General features: G+C 47.6%; 1 protein-coding gene across 2 annotated transcripts in view; it reads right to left on the bottom strand.

Moving 5' to 3' along the window:
• ZFYVE26 (zinc finger FYVE-type containing 26) overlaps positions 1-21,061 on the bottom strand; it is a 1,501,667-nt gene that overhangs the window by 71,248 nt on the left and 1,409,358 nt on the right. For both annotated transcript variants that reach the window (XM_069638726.1, XM_069638727.1), the window contains one exon: positions 16,621-16,803. In XM_069638726.1, coding sequence (XP_069494827.1) covers positions 16,621-16,803 — 183 coding nt within the window. The remainder of the gene's footprint in view (positions 1-16,620; positions 16,804-21,061) is intronic.

Genomic DNA, 21,061 nt, shown 5'->3' with positions numbered 1-21,061 from the left:
GCGAGCGCAGAGGCGACCTAACTTCTACCTGCGAGACCCGTATTCGGGGAGAGAAGCACCCGAGAGAAGCGACCGCCCCTCCCCCACGAAGAGAAACCCAGCCAGGCCACCAGGAACACAGAGATTTCGGGCGGCGTCGGACGTGGAGGAGAACACACGGAGGCCAGGGGGCGACCACAAGCACCCAACACGCACCTTCGGGTGAAAACGCATTAGCTCCAAAGGCTGAGGGCCCTCGCACACCAGCTGGAAGCCTCATCCCCGGGTCCAGGCAAGGCGGGGGCGTTCGAAGTCTCTCTCCCTCCGGCAGGGAGAGTTGAGGTCCGTGCGAGGACCGCCGGAGAAGAGCGGGAGGCCTCAACTAGACCCCCACGGGGACACGCAACAGGGGGATGCTGGAAGCCGTGGAAGCCCCCCCGGATTCCACGGCGGCACCTACGGCCACGACACGAGGGGGAGGCGCCAGCCACAGGACCAGCGCAAAGGATCTTCGGCTGCGGAGAAGAGGCGAACCGGAGACAGAGGTGAGTGCGCCGGCACTAGCACTCCTCCTCTCCCCATCGTGCGGGCCAGGAAGGGCTTGAGCATTTTGTAAAGCACCGCTCCTTCAACAGAAGCACAGCATACTCCCCCCCCCCCTCCACCACCTTCTTTGACAACAAAGTAGTATATTGCACGGGGGGCCGCGGCAACAAGGGAGGGGAAACAAGTCCCCACTCGAACAACGGCCATCTGATTTACCCGGGGAAGGCACAGGAGACGCAGTACTGTTTCTCCACACCGAGGCAGTCATAAACCTAGCACCCTGGGGCCCCACTCCCAGGCGGGCGGAAAACAGAGCAGGGGGAAGTTCTTTTTTTACCCGAAGCCAACATAATTGCCCCACATCAAGCACAGCGGAGACAACAAGAGACCTCATCCATGAACAAGAGAAGATGTCAAGGGCTAAAGTGAAAGGTGGGGCATCCCAATCCACATCGCAACCCCCCAGACAGGATTCAAACCTGTTACAAATGTGGTCCTCAGATGCTCCAATGATCTCAAAGGACCGGCCAGGCAAAGAACTCGCACCAGACACTACCCCCCCTAGCCAGAGCTACCTTCCACCGACAAAGGACGAAATGTGGGCCTGGTTTGTGGAGCTTCAGGACAAATTCATGTCCACGGTGCAGGAACAATTTACCTCAATGAGGAGTGACATGAAGCAGGCAGTCCAAGAGTTAAAAATAGATGTGGCCAAGCTGGAGGAAAGGACAGACACCCTAGAAAGAATTGTGCAAAATGCGGAAGAGGAAACGAAACAGAGCAGTGAAACACAGGAACACCTGGCCCGGTTAACCCATAACCTGGAAATTCAATGCGAAGATCTCGAAAACCGCTCCCGCAGATCTAATATTCGCATTAAATTTATGCCTGAATCAGTGACTGACAAAGATCTAAAGAGTGCGGTGCAAGAAGTCTTTAGGGACATAGTAGAGGAGCAAGAAGCGGAGAGAATAGGGATCGACAGAGTACATAGGGTGGGCCCGAAAAGAACAGGTGCCCCAGGAGAGAGACCAAGGGACGTGCTAGCTGCCCTATCATCATATCCGCAAAAGGAGCAGATTCTAAGGAAGGCGAGGCAGCTTGACCACATTAGGATGAATGGGGTGGAAATCCAATTATATCAAGACCTGGCCTCAGCAACACTTTTAAAAAGAAGGGAGATGGTCCCACTGGTGAAAGAGTTGGTGGCGAAAGAAATAAGATACAAGTGGACGTTTCCATTTGGTCTTCTTTTCGAGTGGGAAGGCAAACAGAGAAGAGTGACCACCTGTGAGAAAGGACTCCATACAATGGGCCTGCAAGCAGAGGAGGACACAAGAGGAGACAGGACAAGGCCGGACCCACACAAGAGGCCGAGGGGATGGGAGGTGGTACGGCATAAAAAGAGACAAAATGGCAGGGGGAAAGCAGGATACCCAGCGGGAGGGACATAGAAATCTCTAAGTGAAAACAGTGAGGTTAGTTTCGAGAACGGAGAAGGCGGGAGAAGATAGGTTCAAAGGAATCACGGAATACCAAATACTCGGCGGCCCGGCAGAGGTTCCGAAAGGGACACTATCTGGGTCTGAGGGAGATGCGGGGTTTAGGACTCCCTGCAAAGTTAGTCCTGAGTCATGAGAGGGCAAAGAGCGATAGGCTCAACGACCTAGCAACCTTAGGCACCTGGGCCCTCCTCGGGATCAAAGTTGAGTTTCGGTTAATAGTTGGGGGTAAGTTAAACAGTTTGGGGGGGGGTAACGGGGTGGGAGAGACTCTGGAAGAGGGATGGGATCACAAATAGCGGGAAAGAAGGCAATAACAACAGACTAGACGAGATGGGGAATTTCAGAATCTTTTCACTAAATGTAAGGGGGCTGAATTCGCCGGTGAAGAGGAAAAAATTGGAGGCATTGGCTAGAAGGGAGAAAGCAGACTTTCTGCTCCTCCAGGAGACTCATATTAAGGCACAAGATAAAAAGAAGACACATCTGAGAGGGTACACGATCTGGGTGCAGGTGAATGCTGGGGGAAAAAAGAGCTGGAGTGATGATTGCAGTAAGGGGGGGTTTGGGGGCAACCCTCATAGATACACAGGTGGACAGGGAAGGGAGGTTCGCATTTGCAAACCTCACAATAGATGGATCCCGGCTTACCCTAGCGGCAATATATTCGCCAAACACAGGACAAGATGGATTTCTTAGAGACACCCTAGGGAAACTAGAGGGATGCGAAGGGTGAGATAATACTGGGAGGAGACCTGAACTTAGCCTGGCAACCCAAGCTGGATAGGAGCGCGGGGGGAAGCCATGGTCAGTGGGCCCCGTCCAAACAACTTAAGCAAAAGATGGAAGAATTGGCGTTACATGAGGCCTGGAGGGAAAAGAGGGGTCAGGCCAGCGGATGCACGTATTACTCGCACGTGCATAACACGATGTCGAGGATAGACTACTTCTGGGTGTCGGTGGGATTCCTGGGGAAGATCCAGGGAATTGGGCGCCATCGCTATATCAGATCACGCTCCGCTATGCCTGGACATCCAGATCCCAGGTAGAGGAAGGGTCTCTGGAGATGAAGATTACCTTCAGACATTCTTGTGGACCACGTGCTGGGAGGGACTGTGGGGGACAAAATTAAAGAATATTTCGACCTAAATGACAATGGAGAAGTACCGCTGGGGTCAGTCTGGGAAGCCTTCAAGGCAGTAATCCGTGGACACATAATAGCACTAAAAGCCACCAAAGACAAGCAGAGCTACGAATGGGAGAGAACACTGGAAAAGAAAATAGCGGACATTCATGGGGAGTTGGTAGTTCATCACATAAGAAGCCTCAAGAAGGCGTTGAAGCACGTGCAGGGACAACTAGATATGCTCCGAAACAAAAAAGCAGAGAAATCCCTACTCTACCTAAAGCAACGATACTATATCAAGGCCAACAAGGCGGATAAATACCTTAACAAGACAACTCAGAGGGAAACAAAACTCATTGGCAATTTTGAATGTTAAGGATGCTCACGGAGAGACTCAAACAAACAATAGGGGCATATGGGAGGCCTTCAAAGCCTTCTACCAAGACCTCTACGCGACAGAGCACCCGGACGAAGAAGAACAAGACAGGTTCCTACACTCTCTCCCCATCCCAACAATAACAGAGGAGGAAAAAAAGTTGCTGGACTCCAGGCCCCTCCTACAAAAAGTATGCAGACATCCTTGCCCCGGTACTAACAAGGCTGCTCAATTCATTCAAGGACAGTGGAAACATAACCCCATCCATGAACGAGGCGAAAGTCCTAGTGTTCCATAAAACAGGCAAAGATCCCACTCTCCCTGGCTCGTATCGCCCCATAGCCCTGATTAATTTAGACGCAAAAATATATACCAAAATACTCGCCGCCAGGCTATCAATCAGGCTTCATCCCTGGCAGACAAGCACATGATAACCTAAGAAGAATAATCCACCTGGTAGAAAAAATAGGCTTCACTCACACACCAGCAGTACTGCTCTCCCTAGACACCGAAAAGGCTTTTGACCGGGTATAATGGTCCATCCTATTCAGAACGTTGAAACGCATGGGATTTGGAGACCAAGTTATTAATATGGTAAAAGCCAACTATAACTCCCCATCAATAAGAATAGCAATAAACGGGAACGTGACGGACAGGGTCGAGATATCAAGAGGCACGAAACAGGGTTGTCCCCTTTCCCCTCTTCTCTACGCTATCTACTTAGAGCCTCTCCTAATTAAAATCAGGGAAGCGGTAGGGGTAAAGGGGATAGAGATGGCGGGCAGACAACATAAAGTTATTGCATACGCAGACAATATGCTGTTGGCTATGGAGGACCCAGAGAATTCCCTAGTACAAACCCTAAAAGAATTGGAAGAATTCGGGGGGATATCGGGTCTAAAGATAAACAGGAAAAAGTCAGAAATGATGCTCTTAGCGGGAGACAAAGGGGCTCTGGGCAAAGTGGCGGGCATGCTAGACCTAAAAATAGCAGAAGAGGGTATCAAGTACCTAGGGGTGACACTCACGCGTAAGGTAGACCTGATCTACAAGAGCAATTATCCCCACCCGCTGGATAGAGTAAAGAAGGATCTAGACAGATGGTCCCCACTTAGGGTCTCATGGTGGGGTAGAAACCAATCAGTAAAAATGAACATTCTTCCCCTGGTGCTATATTATTTTCATGCCCTCCCTGTGACAGCTCCAAACTCCTCCTTTAAAGCTCTGTCCAAGGCCATTTTGCTATATGTGTGGAACAGGAAAGCCCCCTAGGGTTGCCACGGCCATCCTCACAGCACCAACCAAGGCAGGGGGCCTATCACTCCTGCACTTAAAGAAATATTATCAAGCTGCTCAACTCTGGGTCCTGAGGGAATGGCTGGGGGAGGACCAACGTACCACTTGGGTAATGCAAGATAGGGCGGTAGCAAGGACCCCCCTGGAGGACCTTTTGTGGAAACACAAACAACACAGACACCTGAATCTTCGCATTAGTGAGGTCATGAAAACCACCATTAATGCATGGGACGATCAAACCAGGAAGGGAATCATGACCACCCCTTTGGCCCCATTTACACCTATATGCCGAAATCCACTCTTCCCACCGGGATGCGAATCCGGAGGATTTGAAAATGGGAAGATGGAGGGTGCAGGAAAATCGGAGAAATGATCCAGGATAAAGAATTAAGATAATTTGCAGAATGCAAAAAAATGTGGAAACTGACAGATGCTGACAGATATAAATATGAGCAAATAAAGCACTGGCTCACCACTCTGAAGATATTTCAGGCAGCTGCAAGGGATCTAACACCTTTTGAAAAATATATAATAACCAATCCTGGCGACAGAAAACTGGTGTCAACACTATACCACTTCATTACACCAGAAGAAGAAATCAAATGGATATACATGAAAAGATGGGAGGGCACGCTGGGGGAAGAAATATCTAGACAGCAATGGGAGGAACTGTGGGTTGGTATCCCAAAGCTCATCCGGGCGATCCAGACTACGGAAATGTGGCTTAAAATCAACACGCAATGGCAATACACTCCAGAGAGGGTCAAAGAGGGTGTCCGGCAAAGGGCACTTGGAGGCATATCTGGTGGGACTGTCAGGGTGTAAAGGGCTTCTGGAGGGAAGTGCAAACAGAAATGACAAAAATACTCCCAGATGCAGCCCAAATGGGGGAGCGGGTGTGGCTGTGCGGATTCACGGACCTACAGGCCAAAAGACTCCACAAAGCACAATGGAGAAGTTTCATGGGCTTAGTTATTGCAGCTTGGGCTACAATTGACCAAAATTGGAAAAAACAAGACATGCCATTAGTATTTACCTGGCTACAAACAGTTTGGTCTCAAATGACAATGGAAAAGATAACGCACCACCTTCAGGTTCAGAAGAACTCCTTCACGAAGGAGTGGGGGGCAGTGCTGGATTATTTGAAGTCCGACTACATGGAACAATGGTGCCCGCACAATATTAAAATCTCAGACATTTACGGCACATAAACCTCTCCAGAAAGTATAACCGCATGTGATCCTACGCCTCCGGGGGAGGTGGGGAGGGGGGGATTTGAGTTTGTGGAATTAAGGATTTGATGTCATGTTCAAGAAAACAAAAATATGTTATAAAAAAAAACATAATGTCCGGGAATCCCACAGTACTAGACAACCTGCCAGAATATCTGCGTACCATACCCTCTGAAACCCCATCCCAGCTAGAGTCCCAAGAATCACCAATCACCAACGAAGAAATCACCGAAGCCATTAAATCTCTCAAATCCACCGCCCCAGGCCCAGATGGCCTGTCCGCAAACTTCTACAAAAAATATGCCAGAATTCTAGCACCCCAGATGGCAGCCCTATTCAACTCCTTCCTGTCCGCAAGTACGGTCACTGGGTCAATGGCGGAGTCGCTCACAGTCCTGATAAACAAACCCGGGAACGACCCAGAAATGGCTACTTCTTACCGTCCGATTACACTCCTCAACAACGATGGCAAGATTTTTGCCAAAGTGCTGGCCAGAAGGCTGGGATCGGTTCTGCCAATCCTAATTGCCCGAGATCAAACGGGATTCATTTCGGGGAAAGGGACCCACGACAACATCAGGAGGACGATAATTATCATTGAAAGTGCCCTCAGATTGAAGGTAGGAGTGTCCGTCATATCCTTAGACGCTCACAAAGCCTTCGATTTGGTGGATTGGGGGTATATTCGGGCTGTCCTTAAGCATTTCGGCTTCGGCCCAAATTTTATCACATGGGTAATGGCCAACTATCAAACTCCCACCACACAACTGCGGGTTAATGGCACCAGGTCTGGAGCAATAAATATATCCAGGGGCACTAGACAGGGATGCCCACTCTCACCCCTGATTTTCGCCCTATCCATGGAGCCTTTCGCAGCAAGAATCAGGCAAAACATTAGGATAAGAGGGTTAACTGTGGGAGGCCACGAATACAAAATCTATATGCGGATGACGTGTTAATAACAGCGTCAAACCTGGCAATATCCTTCGGGGCCCTATGGGAAGAGATCAAAGAATTCGGGGTTCTATCAGGGTTCACAGTAAACCTGGACAAATCCTCAGCCTTAGCAATTAACCTCTCCAAGCAAGAAAGAGACACTCTCAGCCCCCTAATGCCGATCCCATGGGCGATAGGAGCAATAGATTATCTCGGGGTACATATCACTAAAGACCCATCACGTTTGTACTCAAGCAACTTCCCGCAACAGATTAAAGAACTCCAAAACGATCTTGAAAGGTGGAAGCACCATGAAATCTGACAGCTCTGCAAAAGAAAATTCAGGAATTTGTATGGGGGGGAGGGGGACCTCAAATCGGCAAACGTATAATTATGAGGGGGAAAGCACAGGGCGGGCTGGGAGTACCCAATTTGGCCAGATACACCCTAGCGGCGCAACTGTTGCATGCATTTTCCTGTGCACAAGAGGCCGATACCCTGAAATGGACACAACTCGAAGAGGCCTGGTGTCCGGTCACACTTCCAGATCTCCCACACCTACCAAACCTAAAACCACAAGCAAACAGCGGCCCCCTCTTGGCAACGATAACAATGGTCCGCTACTGGAGAGCAGCAGCCCGGAAATGGGGCATCCGAGGAGCTCTGGGTCCCCTAACCCCCATTTGGAACAATCCTGACTTCTCACCAGGCATGTCCAAGATCAGCTTCCAGCCCTGGAGGGAGGGCGGCTTACAAAAAACTTGTGACTTTCTAGAAGATGGAATGCCCATTTCATTTGAGAGATGCAAATCAAAATTCGGGGTCGACGAGCGAGAAAGATTCCAATATGCCCAAATTCGGCACTCGCTGTCTCACAGGGTGATCCGGAAAAAATGCTCCGGAGAGTTAACGGCGCTGGAATTATCTCTAACAACCCCAACCAAAAGAGGTAGAACCTCAGCACTTTATCGACTCCTAGACAGGGCAGATCCCTCCAAAAAAGAAAGATACGTGCTTGAATGGGAAAAGGACTTGGGACGAGAAAAAAAGGTCGAAGAATGGGAGAAAATATGGGCCAGACTGAATAAAAGTTCACAATGCATCACAAACAGGGAAGGGGGCTACAAACTCTGCTACATGTACTATGTCACCCCAGCTCAAATCAAAAGGGCCAATCCGAACATTCCCGGAATCTGCTGGCTCGGCTGCCCTGCCCCCGGCTCATTATTCCATATGGTATGGACCTGCCCGAAGGCAGAGGCATACTGGAGAGAGGTAATAAAGCATCAAAGAAATCTCCAGTCTCTCTATCCCCTGGGATCCTGGAATTATCCTTCTGGGCGAAACAGGAGATGGTGGATTCCCAATCTCAGGACAAATCCCCCGTCTATGCACGCACCTACTCCTAGCAGCAAAAATTGCAATGGGCCGGTTGTGGAAAAAAACGAAGACGGACCTTCAATAGCACTATGGTGGTCCAAATGTTGGGTGATAACACAAAAGCAACAGTTTTGTAGGAAAATGTATTTAATTCAACAGGATTACTGAAGCAAAGGACTGGGAGTACAGATCCTCAAACTCAAGTGCAAGGGGTGAAGGGAGGGTGGCAGATCCATTTCTGTTGATACAAAGCTATCCAGAACTGGGGATTAGATTCTGTAGCTGTGTAGTTGTGATAAGAAGGACCTGAACTAGGTCAACTGTTCGTATCCCGTTTCCTGTGTGGTTATTTAATCATTCCCGTAGGTCACAGAGAGTCAGAGATACTTGGAGTTCAAAAAATGGAAATGCACAGTCTAAAAAGGCCAAGGGGCCATGGGGTGAGGGGAAGCTCTTCTAAAAATTGCACACTCTTTCCATCTGGGTGTACGCAGGAACAGTTATCTCGCAATATCTTTTTCCTTTCAGTGGAGATATTTGATCTAGGTCATGAGAGCTCTCATGGCCTATGGGGTCGACCAGTTTCAATGGCACTCAAAGATTGGGCCATCTTCATCAGGACCGACATTCCATTGGGAGGTCAATCCAGAAAGGTTCAGAATGTCTGAACAGGGACAAGCACCTCCTCTGTACACCGGATGTGTGCTGAAGGAGGTCTGTCCCAAGGTGGCAGGCAACTCTGGTCAGAGTCTCCGGTGGAAGCGTTGGGACATAGCGGTGGCAGAAAAGATCACTGCAATTCGATCAGATTCCCTGAATAAAGCCCTAAACATAAGGGACCCATTTATGGACTACACCGCTAAATTCCCAGCTCTCACCAGAAGGCCTCCATTGACCCGATGGCTCCAAGCAGCCTGCTTTATTAAACTATAGTCTCAAACCAGATCAACCCAGAATACGGGTACCCGCTCGATCACCGCGAATAGAGAGGGTCACGGACTATGGCGATCAGGTCACCAACATTCCCCTCCCCCACCAGTTACCTCAAGAGACATTATCATCTTGATGCGACTATTGATTACTGCATTGTTGTTGATGTTGTGCTCATCTGTAAAACCCAATAAAATGTTGTTGTAAAAAAAAAAAACACATCCAGGCATGAATACCTCTCAATCTCCTTGATCTTTAATTATTTCTATGCTTACTGAACACCACCACTTTAGTTTTTGACATATTCAGCTTAAGGCAATAAGAGCTGACATATTTCTCAGAGTGAGTGAGTGCTTGGTGTAATCCGCCAGGAGTCAGAGCAAGTAGTGCAGTGTTGAAAGCATATACAAGTGAACCAAAGCAGTTGTTATCCAGTTCCGAAGGATTAACCTTAATAGCTGAATCAGTAGGATCACAGTCAGAAAGAAATAATAGAAATACAAGTGGGGCTAAAGCACACCCCTACTTCACCACTTTGTTTGAAATGTTTCTGACCTGCTGCCCAATCTCGTGGTTTTTACAGCTGCATACATTTCAGAATAGCATAGTTGAATTACATTTAAAAGCCCATAGGATATATTTAGAGCAGGTAACTTCCTGGGGATTGAATTGAAAGCTTTCTCTAGATCATTGATAAAGGAAACATATAGATGTCCCCCTCTAATTGAACAATATTTGTCAATTAAAGTATTTAAGAGAAGACAATGGCTCAACGTACAAAAGCCTTTGCAAAACCCTGCCTGCGTGGGCTTCAGTAGATTCAATGAGGGAGCCCATACCTCTGCTCTGAAGAGTAGGCATTTAGTTAAAAACGGGTTTGATTATATGATCCCATCCTTAATGAGATGCCACTCAGAGAGGCAATCGCAACCACGATCAACAACTTCTTTGAAGAAAACTTTAGTGGAGATACCTCCTTAGCCAACAACTGGAATGCAATGAAGGCAGTGGTGCGGGGAGAACTGATTGCCAGAGGGGTAGCCTATCATAGGCATAAACGACAGATTCGTCAGGGTCTTGAAGAGGAACTTGAGAGGGCGGAGAGGATCCATAAGGAGAAGGGCTGGACCCCTAGAACGCAGCGAGCTCTCAGAATAGCAAAAAAGAAAATTGAAGCACACTACGCTGAACATACCGGCCACCAAATGACGAAGGCTAAACAGTTCTACTATGCCAAAAACAATAAAGCAAATAAACTACTGGTGGCTAAACTGGCCAAGACAAGAAGGAATAACACAATTGTGGGCCTCTGGGATCAGCAGGGCAAGACTCAATACTTGGATCACGACAAGCTTCAAATCGCATCGACCCACCTGACCCAGGTAATGACCGCCCCGGCCCGGGACGTCAAAGAACAGAGGGAGTACTTGCAAAGGGCGGCGCTCCCCCGACTGGAAAACGCAGCTCGGGACTCGTTGGAAGCCCCAATCACCAATGAGGAAGTCGATGAGGCGATAAAATCCCTTAAATCCCGAGCCCCAGGCCCAGACGGCTATACGACGAAGTTTTATAAAGTCTTCAAACCCCAACTAGTGCCACCTCTGGTACAGCTGTTTAATTCATTCAGGGACACAGGTACCATAACCCCGTCGATGCAAGAATCAATCACAGTTTTGCTGCCCAAACCTGGCGGTGACCCGAAGAATCCTGCGTCCTACAGACCGATTGCTTTGCTCAATATAGATGCCAACATATACTCCAAGATTTTAGCAACCCGCCTGTCCCGGATTTTGCCAGAGATCATCGACGCCGACCAGAGTGGCTTCATCACACACCGCTCTACCGCTGATAACATCCGTAGAGCTCTGAACCTGGTGGAACTTGCCTCCCGAGACTCCCGAGAGCTGGTGCTTCTGGCCCTGGATGCAGTTAAGGCCTTTGACAAGGTGGACTGGAACTTCATGAGGCTTACCCTCGAGGCCTTTGGCTTTGGTCCAGAGTTCTGCGCCATGACATTGGCTAACTATACGGCACCCAAGACCCTTCTCAGAGTCAATGGCATCCTCTCCCCCCCTATCGACCTGACCTGTAGAATCAGACAGGGATGCCCGTTATCGCCACTGCTTTTCGCACTAATTATGGAACCATTCGCCCAATGGATCAGGCGAAACCCGGCGATTAAGGGCTTCCAATCGAATACAACACACCACAAACTGGCTCTCTACGCAGATGACGTCCTACTAACTATCACGGAACCTCGTACTTCCCTCCCTCAGGCCCTAGCTGAGATAGAGAGCTATGGAAAGGTCACAGGCTTTGCTGTCAACTTCCAGAAGTCGGCTGCCATGGGGCTGGGTCTGTCCCGAGAGACCTGGGAGGCTCTGGCCCCACTATGTCCGATACAATGGACGACTAAGAGCATCAGTTATTTGGGTGTCCAGATCCCAGCTGACCCGGGGGAAGTCTATCGAGCAAACTTTCCCCCACTATTCACAGACCTCGAGGCAGACTTAAAGCGGTGGGCGGCACAGGAGATTTCACTGATGGGCCGCATCACGGCCTGTAAAATGAACTTGCTACCAAGGCTCCTATATGCCTGCTCTTCGCTTCCATTACCAATCCCGGCACCTGCTCTTCAGAATCTACAAAAGAAAATGTCACGGTTTATCTGGAAAGGGAAGAAGCCCAGAATCCCTAGGTCCACGATGCTGGGCAATGCTAGACTGGGTGGCCTCGGAGTCCCAGATCTACAAAAATACCAGATGGCGGCCCAACTCGCCTGCATCCGATCCTGGCAGATACTTACCGACCGCTCGAGATGGGTGGACCTCGAACAGGCGCAACTACCGCTCCTGCTACGTTTTCTCCCGCACATCAATCCCTCCGAGCGCCGACTGTGGCAGAACCTCCTGAGGACCACCAAACACACTATCGCTGTCTGGGATAAAGCGTTGAAACAAATGAAAACCCCAGTGGGACTTGGCCCTTTCTCCCCGGTGTTCCTGAACCCAGCTTTCTCCCCTGGCTGGTCCACCCGGAACTTCCGAGCCTGGATTGCGGGAGGCCTGGAGACCCTGGGGCAACTATACGAAGGGGGACAACCCTGCACCTTTGGGCGTTGTAAAGAACTCTTCCAACTTCAGGAACAGGATAGATTTACGTACATTCAGCTGCGCCACTGGTGCTCCCATCCTCAGACCCGCCAAGCTGCCACCCGCCCTCCCACAGCCATTGAACTGACCCTAAATGACCTCCCAACCAGGGGGAGAATTTCCACTCTATACAAACGCCTCCAAAATGACTTCCTAACCTCTAAAACCCGATACATGGCCCAATGGGAAGCGGACCTAGGCCACCCAATCGAGGACCAGCTATGGGTTGACATTTGGTCGCGGGCGCACACTTCCTCATCTTGCATTACGAACAGAGAGGGCGCATACAAAATCCTTCTTCGCTGGTATTATCCTCCCCTGAGACTACACCATATGAACCCCACACTTAACCCGGGCTGCTGGAGGCAATGTGGCCAAGTAGGGTCTTTCTTTCATATGTGGTGGTCCTGCCCGAGGGCCCAGACCTGGAAACAATGCCTAGCAACAATCGCAGACATCACTCGGATACGACTTCCCCTGGAGCCCGAGCCCATCCTCCTGGGAGCCCCGGTCCCCGGGATCTACCCTAGATCTGGCCCTATGGCCAAACTACTGTCCCAATGTCTACTGGCAGGCAGAAATGTAATAGCTCGCACTTGGAAAACCACAGAAGGACCACTAATGCCTTTTTGGTGGATTAAAATTTGGGACATCTTAATCGCGGAGAAGGTGACGGCTGCTGGGGCAGGCCGTCTACATCGCTTCGAGAACATCTGGGGCCCGATCCTGGACTTTGATCAGAATTATCCAGCCCTGACATACAAGCCCCAATTAGCCAGGAGAACCTTACGGGACGAGAATTCGCAGCTGGGACAGGTAGAGGAACATTAAGATCAAGGGGAGGGGAGGGAAGAGCAATCAACTGTATCGCTTTTGTACCATATGTCGTGACTGATTAAGTTTTGTATCACCTTATCCTGTTTGTTTAAAATAAATATTTAAAAAAAAAAAAAACGGGTTTGATATAGCTAATAGGGAGATTGGGCAATAACAGTTGCAGTCACCAATAGATCCTTTTAAAAAAAAATAGGTATAATTAGACTCCCGGACCATGAGCGAGGTAAAACTCCTGATTGACAAATTGCGTTAAAAAGATTATATAAACTAGGCTGCCACCAAGGCTCAAACCATTTGAAATGTTTGCAACCAAATCATCCGGGCCAGCAGCTTTACTCATAGAAAGGGCTTTTATATTCTTCAAGAATTCTTGCAAGCTAAACACTGGGTTACTTGCACTTAAATCAATCCCCTTTTAATCGTCAATCTGATCTTTGTCAAAGAAGATCCCTTGAAAATGATATCCACTGCTCGGAGGAAATTTGGGGGAAATTCACTCTTCCTGGCAGTCGAACCCTCTAGCCACCAAATTTGCAAAGTAATCTAGGATCATTGTCTCGGACTGCCCTCCCTAAATGCTCCCATTGTTTTGTTACATAATTCATGTTTATTGATTTCAATAATTTATAGTCTTTTTTTTGTCTAAACAACATACCTGCTTGATCCACACCCTCCATGACCAACATATACATTTTAAGCTTCATGGAGCGACAACTCCTGGTCTAACCACGGAGCATCATCATTACGTTTCAGGTTGGTGATACTATTAATGGGGGAGCAAAGACTTTGTTTAGTGCGGATATTATCAATCAAGCTGTCAAAAAACCTTACCACTAAGATACCATCTTCTTTTGCGCATACGATACCCTCCACTGCACTCCTAATTTCTGCAGAATGTATGATAGCCACAAATTCCACCCTACTCAGTTCATCCAAAGAGATTATTTTAACTAGGGAATCTCAGATCCCGGTGGAAATTAGTTTTAGGGTGGAGTTGCAATTCCAGGGTGAGTAGGAAATGATTGCTATTTTCACACAATTTGAAATTGAAAACTTTGCCACTTGGGTAATAGGTAGCAATCTATTAAACAGTTATCAATAATCGAGGATGAAGTTCCGCTATTAAATGTAAACCTTGTAGGCCTATCATCTGGGCATCTCCAATTGAGTTCAACTATATTGTACACTTTCATAAAACTATATAACATACAACCCCTGGCATCTGATTTTTGATTGAATAGTTCAGATCTCGGAATCTCACAGGATTATTCCATATGTTTCCTTTCTTCAAAGTTGGGTACGGATGAGCTCAATTTGGTATTAAAATCACCCATTATTATATTATCCCCCCCCCAAATTTGCTTTAACTAATTGATCAAACATTTTCAACAGATTGTGCACACCAGAGCCAGCTTGACTTCATTTACCTGGTCTGAGTCACTTGGAATCCTATCCAGTTTAAAATGTAAGGAAATACAGGCCCAAATTAATAAGTCACTGCTCGAGTACCCTATGGTACTTTGTTTTGCCTGGATTGAGAAACCAATATATTCTTTTTATGGAATACCCTCAGTTACTCATGTTTCCTGCAAACAGAAAATATTAACTTGTGTAATGTAAGCAAGCCATTCACCATCCAACAATTTAGCACTCAGCACAGTAATGTTCCAACACTCAGGAGTTGCCAATGTAACGGGGGAGTGTGACTCACAACTAAACACAGTATCACAAGCCTGTTTTAGCAAAAACATGCAATTTACTTCCTTCTGTAACAATCCTTGAAACAAGGCTGGTGGTAGATCTAGTGTAGAGTTATTACTTATGCTCAATACCTGGTTGTCACACTCCTTCAAATACCTCAAAACATAAATCATGTAAATGACCACGTTTAGCTTTTACATGAAGGAAAACCTCTATACCCATTTCAGCAAGTGCCTTCCTGCATTGAATCAAACATGCTCTTAAATAAGGGTTGTGAAACCCAAACCTAACACTACAACCACTGCAGAACATCCAGAGAGAATACAGACAGAGGAAAAGATCTTAAACGATATATCCGAAATACCCAAGACTGTGCGTGTGTAATGTGCTCAGTAAAGATTGCTTGTAGGAGTTCCTATTGCAATGGGTTTTATCCTTGAAAGTACAGCTCAAGTTGAGCTGTCTCCAGTCCTCCAACGGTTCGGCCGGAAGACTTGTCATGCCTGGCTTCAAAGATCACACACAGACACCCACGTTCCTGTCCCCTCCCCAAACATTTGGCAGGGAGCCCATCAGTGGTGGCCATCACACAACTTTTGATTGCATCCAAATGGCACCCACATCGGGTGATGTGGACTCCACAATGTTGCCGGATAGCCACCCCCTTCACGCACACCAAGGCACATCAACGCATTACTTTGTTAGCTTGTGGTCAGAGCTCACAATGGAATAGGACAATACATTGTCATTCCTGGTCTCCTCCTAATCACACAAAAGGGCAACGAAGTACAGCTGCCATGATACTGGATTTCACAACAACACAGACTGCATGTTGTGAGTTTTCAAGGAGAAAAGCTCCTTGTGAGCCAAAAAGGGTACTTCTCGTGCAGCCACTTTATTAAAGTACATCACCTCCATCCAGAACAAAAATAACTGTTTGGTTCAGGCTACTGACCCAGGGAGACGAAGGGACCCTTGGCATTAGCCCCCACTTAAGGAGACCATAAGGTACCCCAAAGGACCACAAACACAAGCTTGTGTCGCAAGTGAGAGCTGGATGGAATTCACTGGGGGGAAATAATCTGGTTATTTTATCACATTATTTTTGTAATTTATAAAATGCACAAAGCGCTGCCTCGCCCAGGGTTACCGGCACACTGTACATTTTTAAAACATGTACAGTTCTAAAAAGTATGAATACAGAAAACTAAAAGCCAAATAGTTATTACACATCAGCAGAAGAAAACAAATAAGCCGTCAACACTTTCTGGAAGATAGAAGAGTAGGGAGAAGACGAATAGAAAGGGGAAAAGAATTCCAAGAATGAGTTGCCACTGAAGAAAAAGCTTGGGCAGCAAAACGTCCCAGTTTAAGCCAGGGAATAGAAAGTCTCAGACATTTTCAGGGTATCACAAACGACAAACCAAAAGTGGAGGAGACTCAGAAAAGAGAGCAAGAGACAACTTTCTCCATTAATTACATTTCTGCTGACCTCCCACGTATGGGATTCACAGGTTGCTTGCTTCATTTCCCCCAGCTATTCAAGATATCCAGTGTGCACTGGTGCCTCAGGCCGAGTGGCTTTGCAAACTGTCTAAAACAATGAGCAGCATTACAAAAGTCTCACCTCTCCGGAGATATGTTCATGTTCTTCCAGGCTTTGGAGCATAATGTTGTCGATGTCATTTTCAGCAGCAACTCCAGACTCTCGGACACATTTCAGCAGTTGCCGGAACTCCCCGAAGTGCTGGCGTTTCAGCAGATGCTTCGATACTTTAATATACACCGAGGCGGCATCCAGCTGAAAATCCTGTTGTGCGGAAATCAGAATGTTAAACGCTTCATGTAGGGCACACAATTCACTGTGCTAAAGGGGCTCCCAATCTTCAGTCAAGTAACTGATGTCTACAGGGAGATGTATGGGAAGGCTGAACATCACACAAATTAAGGAAAATAAGGGGGACATAGACTGTTTTTAAAAATCAAACATTTGAAAATGCTAGAGTAAGTTTAAAACCAATGAAATCTATTCCATTCTTGAATTTTGGCCATCTTTTTTGGCAAGCATTTTAATTCTGCTGGCAGTCCTTCCAGAGGCGTTGCAGGGGGGGGCATTAGGGGGTTATAGCCCCGGGTCTTTTGGCTGTAGCCCCGATTATAATCTCAGGGGGTACAACCAAAAGGCTAGCTAGCCCCGAGTCCCAAATGTCCCGACATTAGCGTAGCCCCAGATCTTTTCCAGACCTAGTAACACCCCTGAGTCCTTCCTTTTGCAACCTGCCTCCCAGCCCTGAAGGATGGGATATCAGAATATGACGTGACATAAAATCAGCAGAGGATTTACAGTAGCCAAGGTGCAAATACGTGCATTTTATTTACTTTCCATCACATGCCAACACCTTCCAACCTTCCACCCAAGACCATTGGAATTCTAGACTTGGAAATCCTTCCCACTTACTGGCATACACATGGTATTCTCCTCTACACCCACGGACCTACCCTCGACAGATAGCACATACACCTGACAAACCTGTCACAGTAGTGCAATTACTACTAGAAGCACTATGACTGCTAGTCTTTCTGGTATGTCTACTAGTCTTACCCTTACTACTTCTAACAGTAGCTTCAGTACAACAATCAATGGCATGATGGGTTCTCTCTTGTGTAATAGTGCACCGAATTCTGTTAGTAGCAATATTATAGGTAGGACAAATACTACTGAAACAGCTAACAATAATTCTGGCCCAACCACTTAATAGTATTATCGCTAAGAGTAATCATTTGACTGCTCTTAGGACACACACAGGCTTAGTGTTTTTGGGAACTGGCATGTGCTGTCCTCTTCCTCCCATCCAAGCGAGCTTGGCGCAAAATACTTGCACTTTAGTTTGTACAAATTAAGAATGCAGGCAGTGACAATTCCTAAAAATCCAAAGGATATATTTTCCAAAAACTATTTTTCATTGGAACAACAATTTAAAGAAGGCTTGTACCACAACAGGTATCACAGATGGCCTCAAGAACACACCAACTCTCGAAGATGGTTTAAGGGTTTTTAGAAAAATGCCCTGTCTAGCTGACACCCCTCCAGGGCCTTGTAGGTGAATCATATCTGGGGATCCCACAAGAAAAGCAAAGATTTTAACAGAGGGAATAGGTGCCTTCCAATTACCCAGGTTCCATTTCAGCTTGCCTCGCAAAGCTCTTGTACTTGTTACCCTGATAATCTGTGCCCTTTCCCTTCTTTCTACTCTTTTGCCTTCTCTTCCTCCCACTGTCACTTTTTGCTCTCATCTACTCCACACTTACTACCCCCTCCACGCACTGCTCTCTACTCCCACTACACTCTCTTCTCAACACTTCCCCCCACTACTCTCCACTAGTACCACCACCCTCCACTCAAACCTTCATCCAGTTACCATCCGTTCACTCTGTCAGTCACCTTTCCTAATCAATATCACTCACACTCAATTAATCTTTCTCACTCACCTTACAGACACACACTCTTGCACCACTTTCTCTCACCAACCAATACCTTAACGAGCACACGCTCTGCAATCCTCCTCCATGCTCCACTCCACTGTCCTTACTACTCCTGGTCTTTTGGTCTGCCTCCTCACCAGAACAACCCAGAGTGCCATGACCTTTCCTTCTGCCTTCCATTATCCTTTCGCTTCCTCTTTGATTGGTCCTCTGCATCAGCTGGTACCCATGCTCAACTGCTGCATTATTTTCCCCCGTGGGCCAGGTTACATACATCAGAGTGCATAAAATGGGCCCCAAGCTCCGCCTCCTATTCGTAAGCTGGCCCGCCAGCTCTCTGTGATGGTGGCCTATGACAAAGCCGAGTGTCCGCATTGCATGGAGTGTCTGAATTGCCGTACTTAATTACGCAGCGCTCTGCTACCTTCCAGTTCGACACCTCATCGGGTCTCTGCTGAAAGGAATTTTGGTAGCTGCAGTCCTATGGGACAAAAAGGGAAACACTGACCAGCACAATGCATAACATGTATGGGGCAAGAAAAAGTGGCACTTCCCACATTTAGGCAGGCACATGTAGAAGGGAAAGATACTGGGGGCCTCCCAACTCCCACTCCCCACCTCTGGGGCAGGACTGCCTCTGGCAAACACCCCAAAAGGCCTATTGCCCCAAGTGGAGGGGTTCCCATTCCCCGTTGACAGGGTCAGTGCCTTCACCTGGTCACACAGACCAAAGACAACAGACTAAGGTGAAATCTGCTAGGTCCAATAGAGACAGGTAGAGTACCATGACATGCTACATGAACACAGTTGAAGAGCTACACTTCCTGCAGAGCCCTCTCTCTCATCGAATATTCTTCAATGATCCTGTCAGAAGGAATGGCTGGAAGCCTGTGTCAGAGGTCCAAGGTCACCACTCGATTTAAGCAATTTTTTGCAGGACTCTCCAAGAGTTGTTAACCCGCCTGCGTGCACCAAAACACACCTCTTTTGAGGAATGTGGGCGAAAGAAACACAGTATAATAAGCTATTGATTCAAATAAAGAAATAGCAACAAAAGATTGCAGTATTTGATGTACTACTTTAACTACTGCTGCAGCTAATACCTTGTAAATAGATTTCAGAGGCATTTATTACTTTTCCAAGTCTCGGTTGAGTTGATAGAGCAGTTTCTTGTTTTCTCAGGGTCACCAGTTTGCAATTTATTTCTCATTGTAAAAAAAGCTCAAAGCTGTTGGGCTGCGCAACAAACTCGGCCTGATACAGTGGTTGTTTGAATGTTAAAAATAGACAACGTAAACCTATGGGCACCTCACAGTCAGAACCTGTCTGAGTTTTGCGGTTTCTGAACTCCCCTGAGGTCTCTGGTTCCCGGAGAGCACCACTTTGGTGGTGTCTGCTCTCTGGTGAAGACTCCTACATTTTGATGCAGGAAGCTGGAGCACTACCAAAGGAATTTGATGTAAAGAAATGAAAAAGAGCCATTTGTCACAGATTGGGACACTGTGTCGAGACTAGTCCTAGTCTGTTTCAGAGGGTACAGCAGTTCTGGTGATGTAATGGCGCAACAGTGAGCCAGCGATGGTAACAGGCAAGCAGTATTACCTTTCCCAGGCAGCAACAGATTTTGAAATACCAACCGTCTAAAACCTACAATTATTAAGCTTAGCGAGACTGTACTGTGTCAGGGGGCCCAGAGCCCCTGCCCAGTCTTGGGCAGAAAGCATACCAAGTTTATTTCCAAAGCCCATCCTGCCCCGGAGCTGGTGGAAGGGAGATAGGAGGGCCCCAGTCACCCCCCACCCCCTTTGAAGGTGCAGTATGGAATGAAAATGGTGCAATTATTATTCACACCCTTTGCCGATCTGATAATTCATTACCAGTATACACAGGGACCACCCAGGACTGCACCAATCAGAATAGGGGGACCGGCGGCCACAGCAATATCTATGAAGATTCGCAACGAGCAGTGCATAATCAACCAGACTCACTGCAATGCTTGGGGAAGACCAAGGAACGCAAATGGCAATGTATGCACAGACACAAATAAAACTCTGAAAGATGCGTGAGAACAGGGGGTAGGGCAGATGGCATTTATAAAGACTTGCAACTCGAAAACCCACTCCAGGGGAAAAGCAGACAGAATTGGCCCCTAAAGTGAGGTTAGGCACCAAACTAATGTAGGGAACGGGCAAGGCTAGAACAGTATAAAATCCTGGTCAAAGAGAGACCGAGGGATGGGTGTTCGGGTGAGGCCAGGAGGAGAGGAGGTAGATCGAGAGACCAGGTGGAGGATGGACAGTGGAGCAGAGTGCTGAGGAAATTGTGGTGGTGATTGTTAAAGGTGGGTGGGTTGGTGGTTGTGACAGACCGTGGTACCAGATTATGAGAGTGAGGCTCCAAGTGTTTGGGAAGTGGGGAGAGGGAGAGAGAAATTAGGTATAGAGTTAGAGGGGAGAGTGAGAAGGATTAGGAGTAGAGTGAGAGGGTTGAGTGGAACAAGGCAGAAGAGAAGACAGTAGAGTCTCAGTTTCTGTGCAGTGTCACACAATGCAGTTGGACATCAGCTAGTCACCTGAGCAGGTGAC

This window comes from Ambystoma mexicanum, chromosome 14 (assembly GCF_040938575.1).
Source record: "Ambystoma mexicanum isolate Mex_15411 chromosome 14, UKY_AmexF1_1, whole genome shotgun sequence".
Lineage (NCBI taxonomy): Eukaryota > Metazoa > Chordata > Amphibia > Caudata > Ambystomatidae > Ambystoma > Ambystoma mexicanum.
Note: the sequence above shows the minus strand (reverse complement) of the source record. Positions and strands in the feature narration are given on the sequence as shown.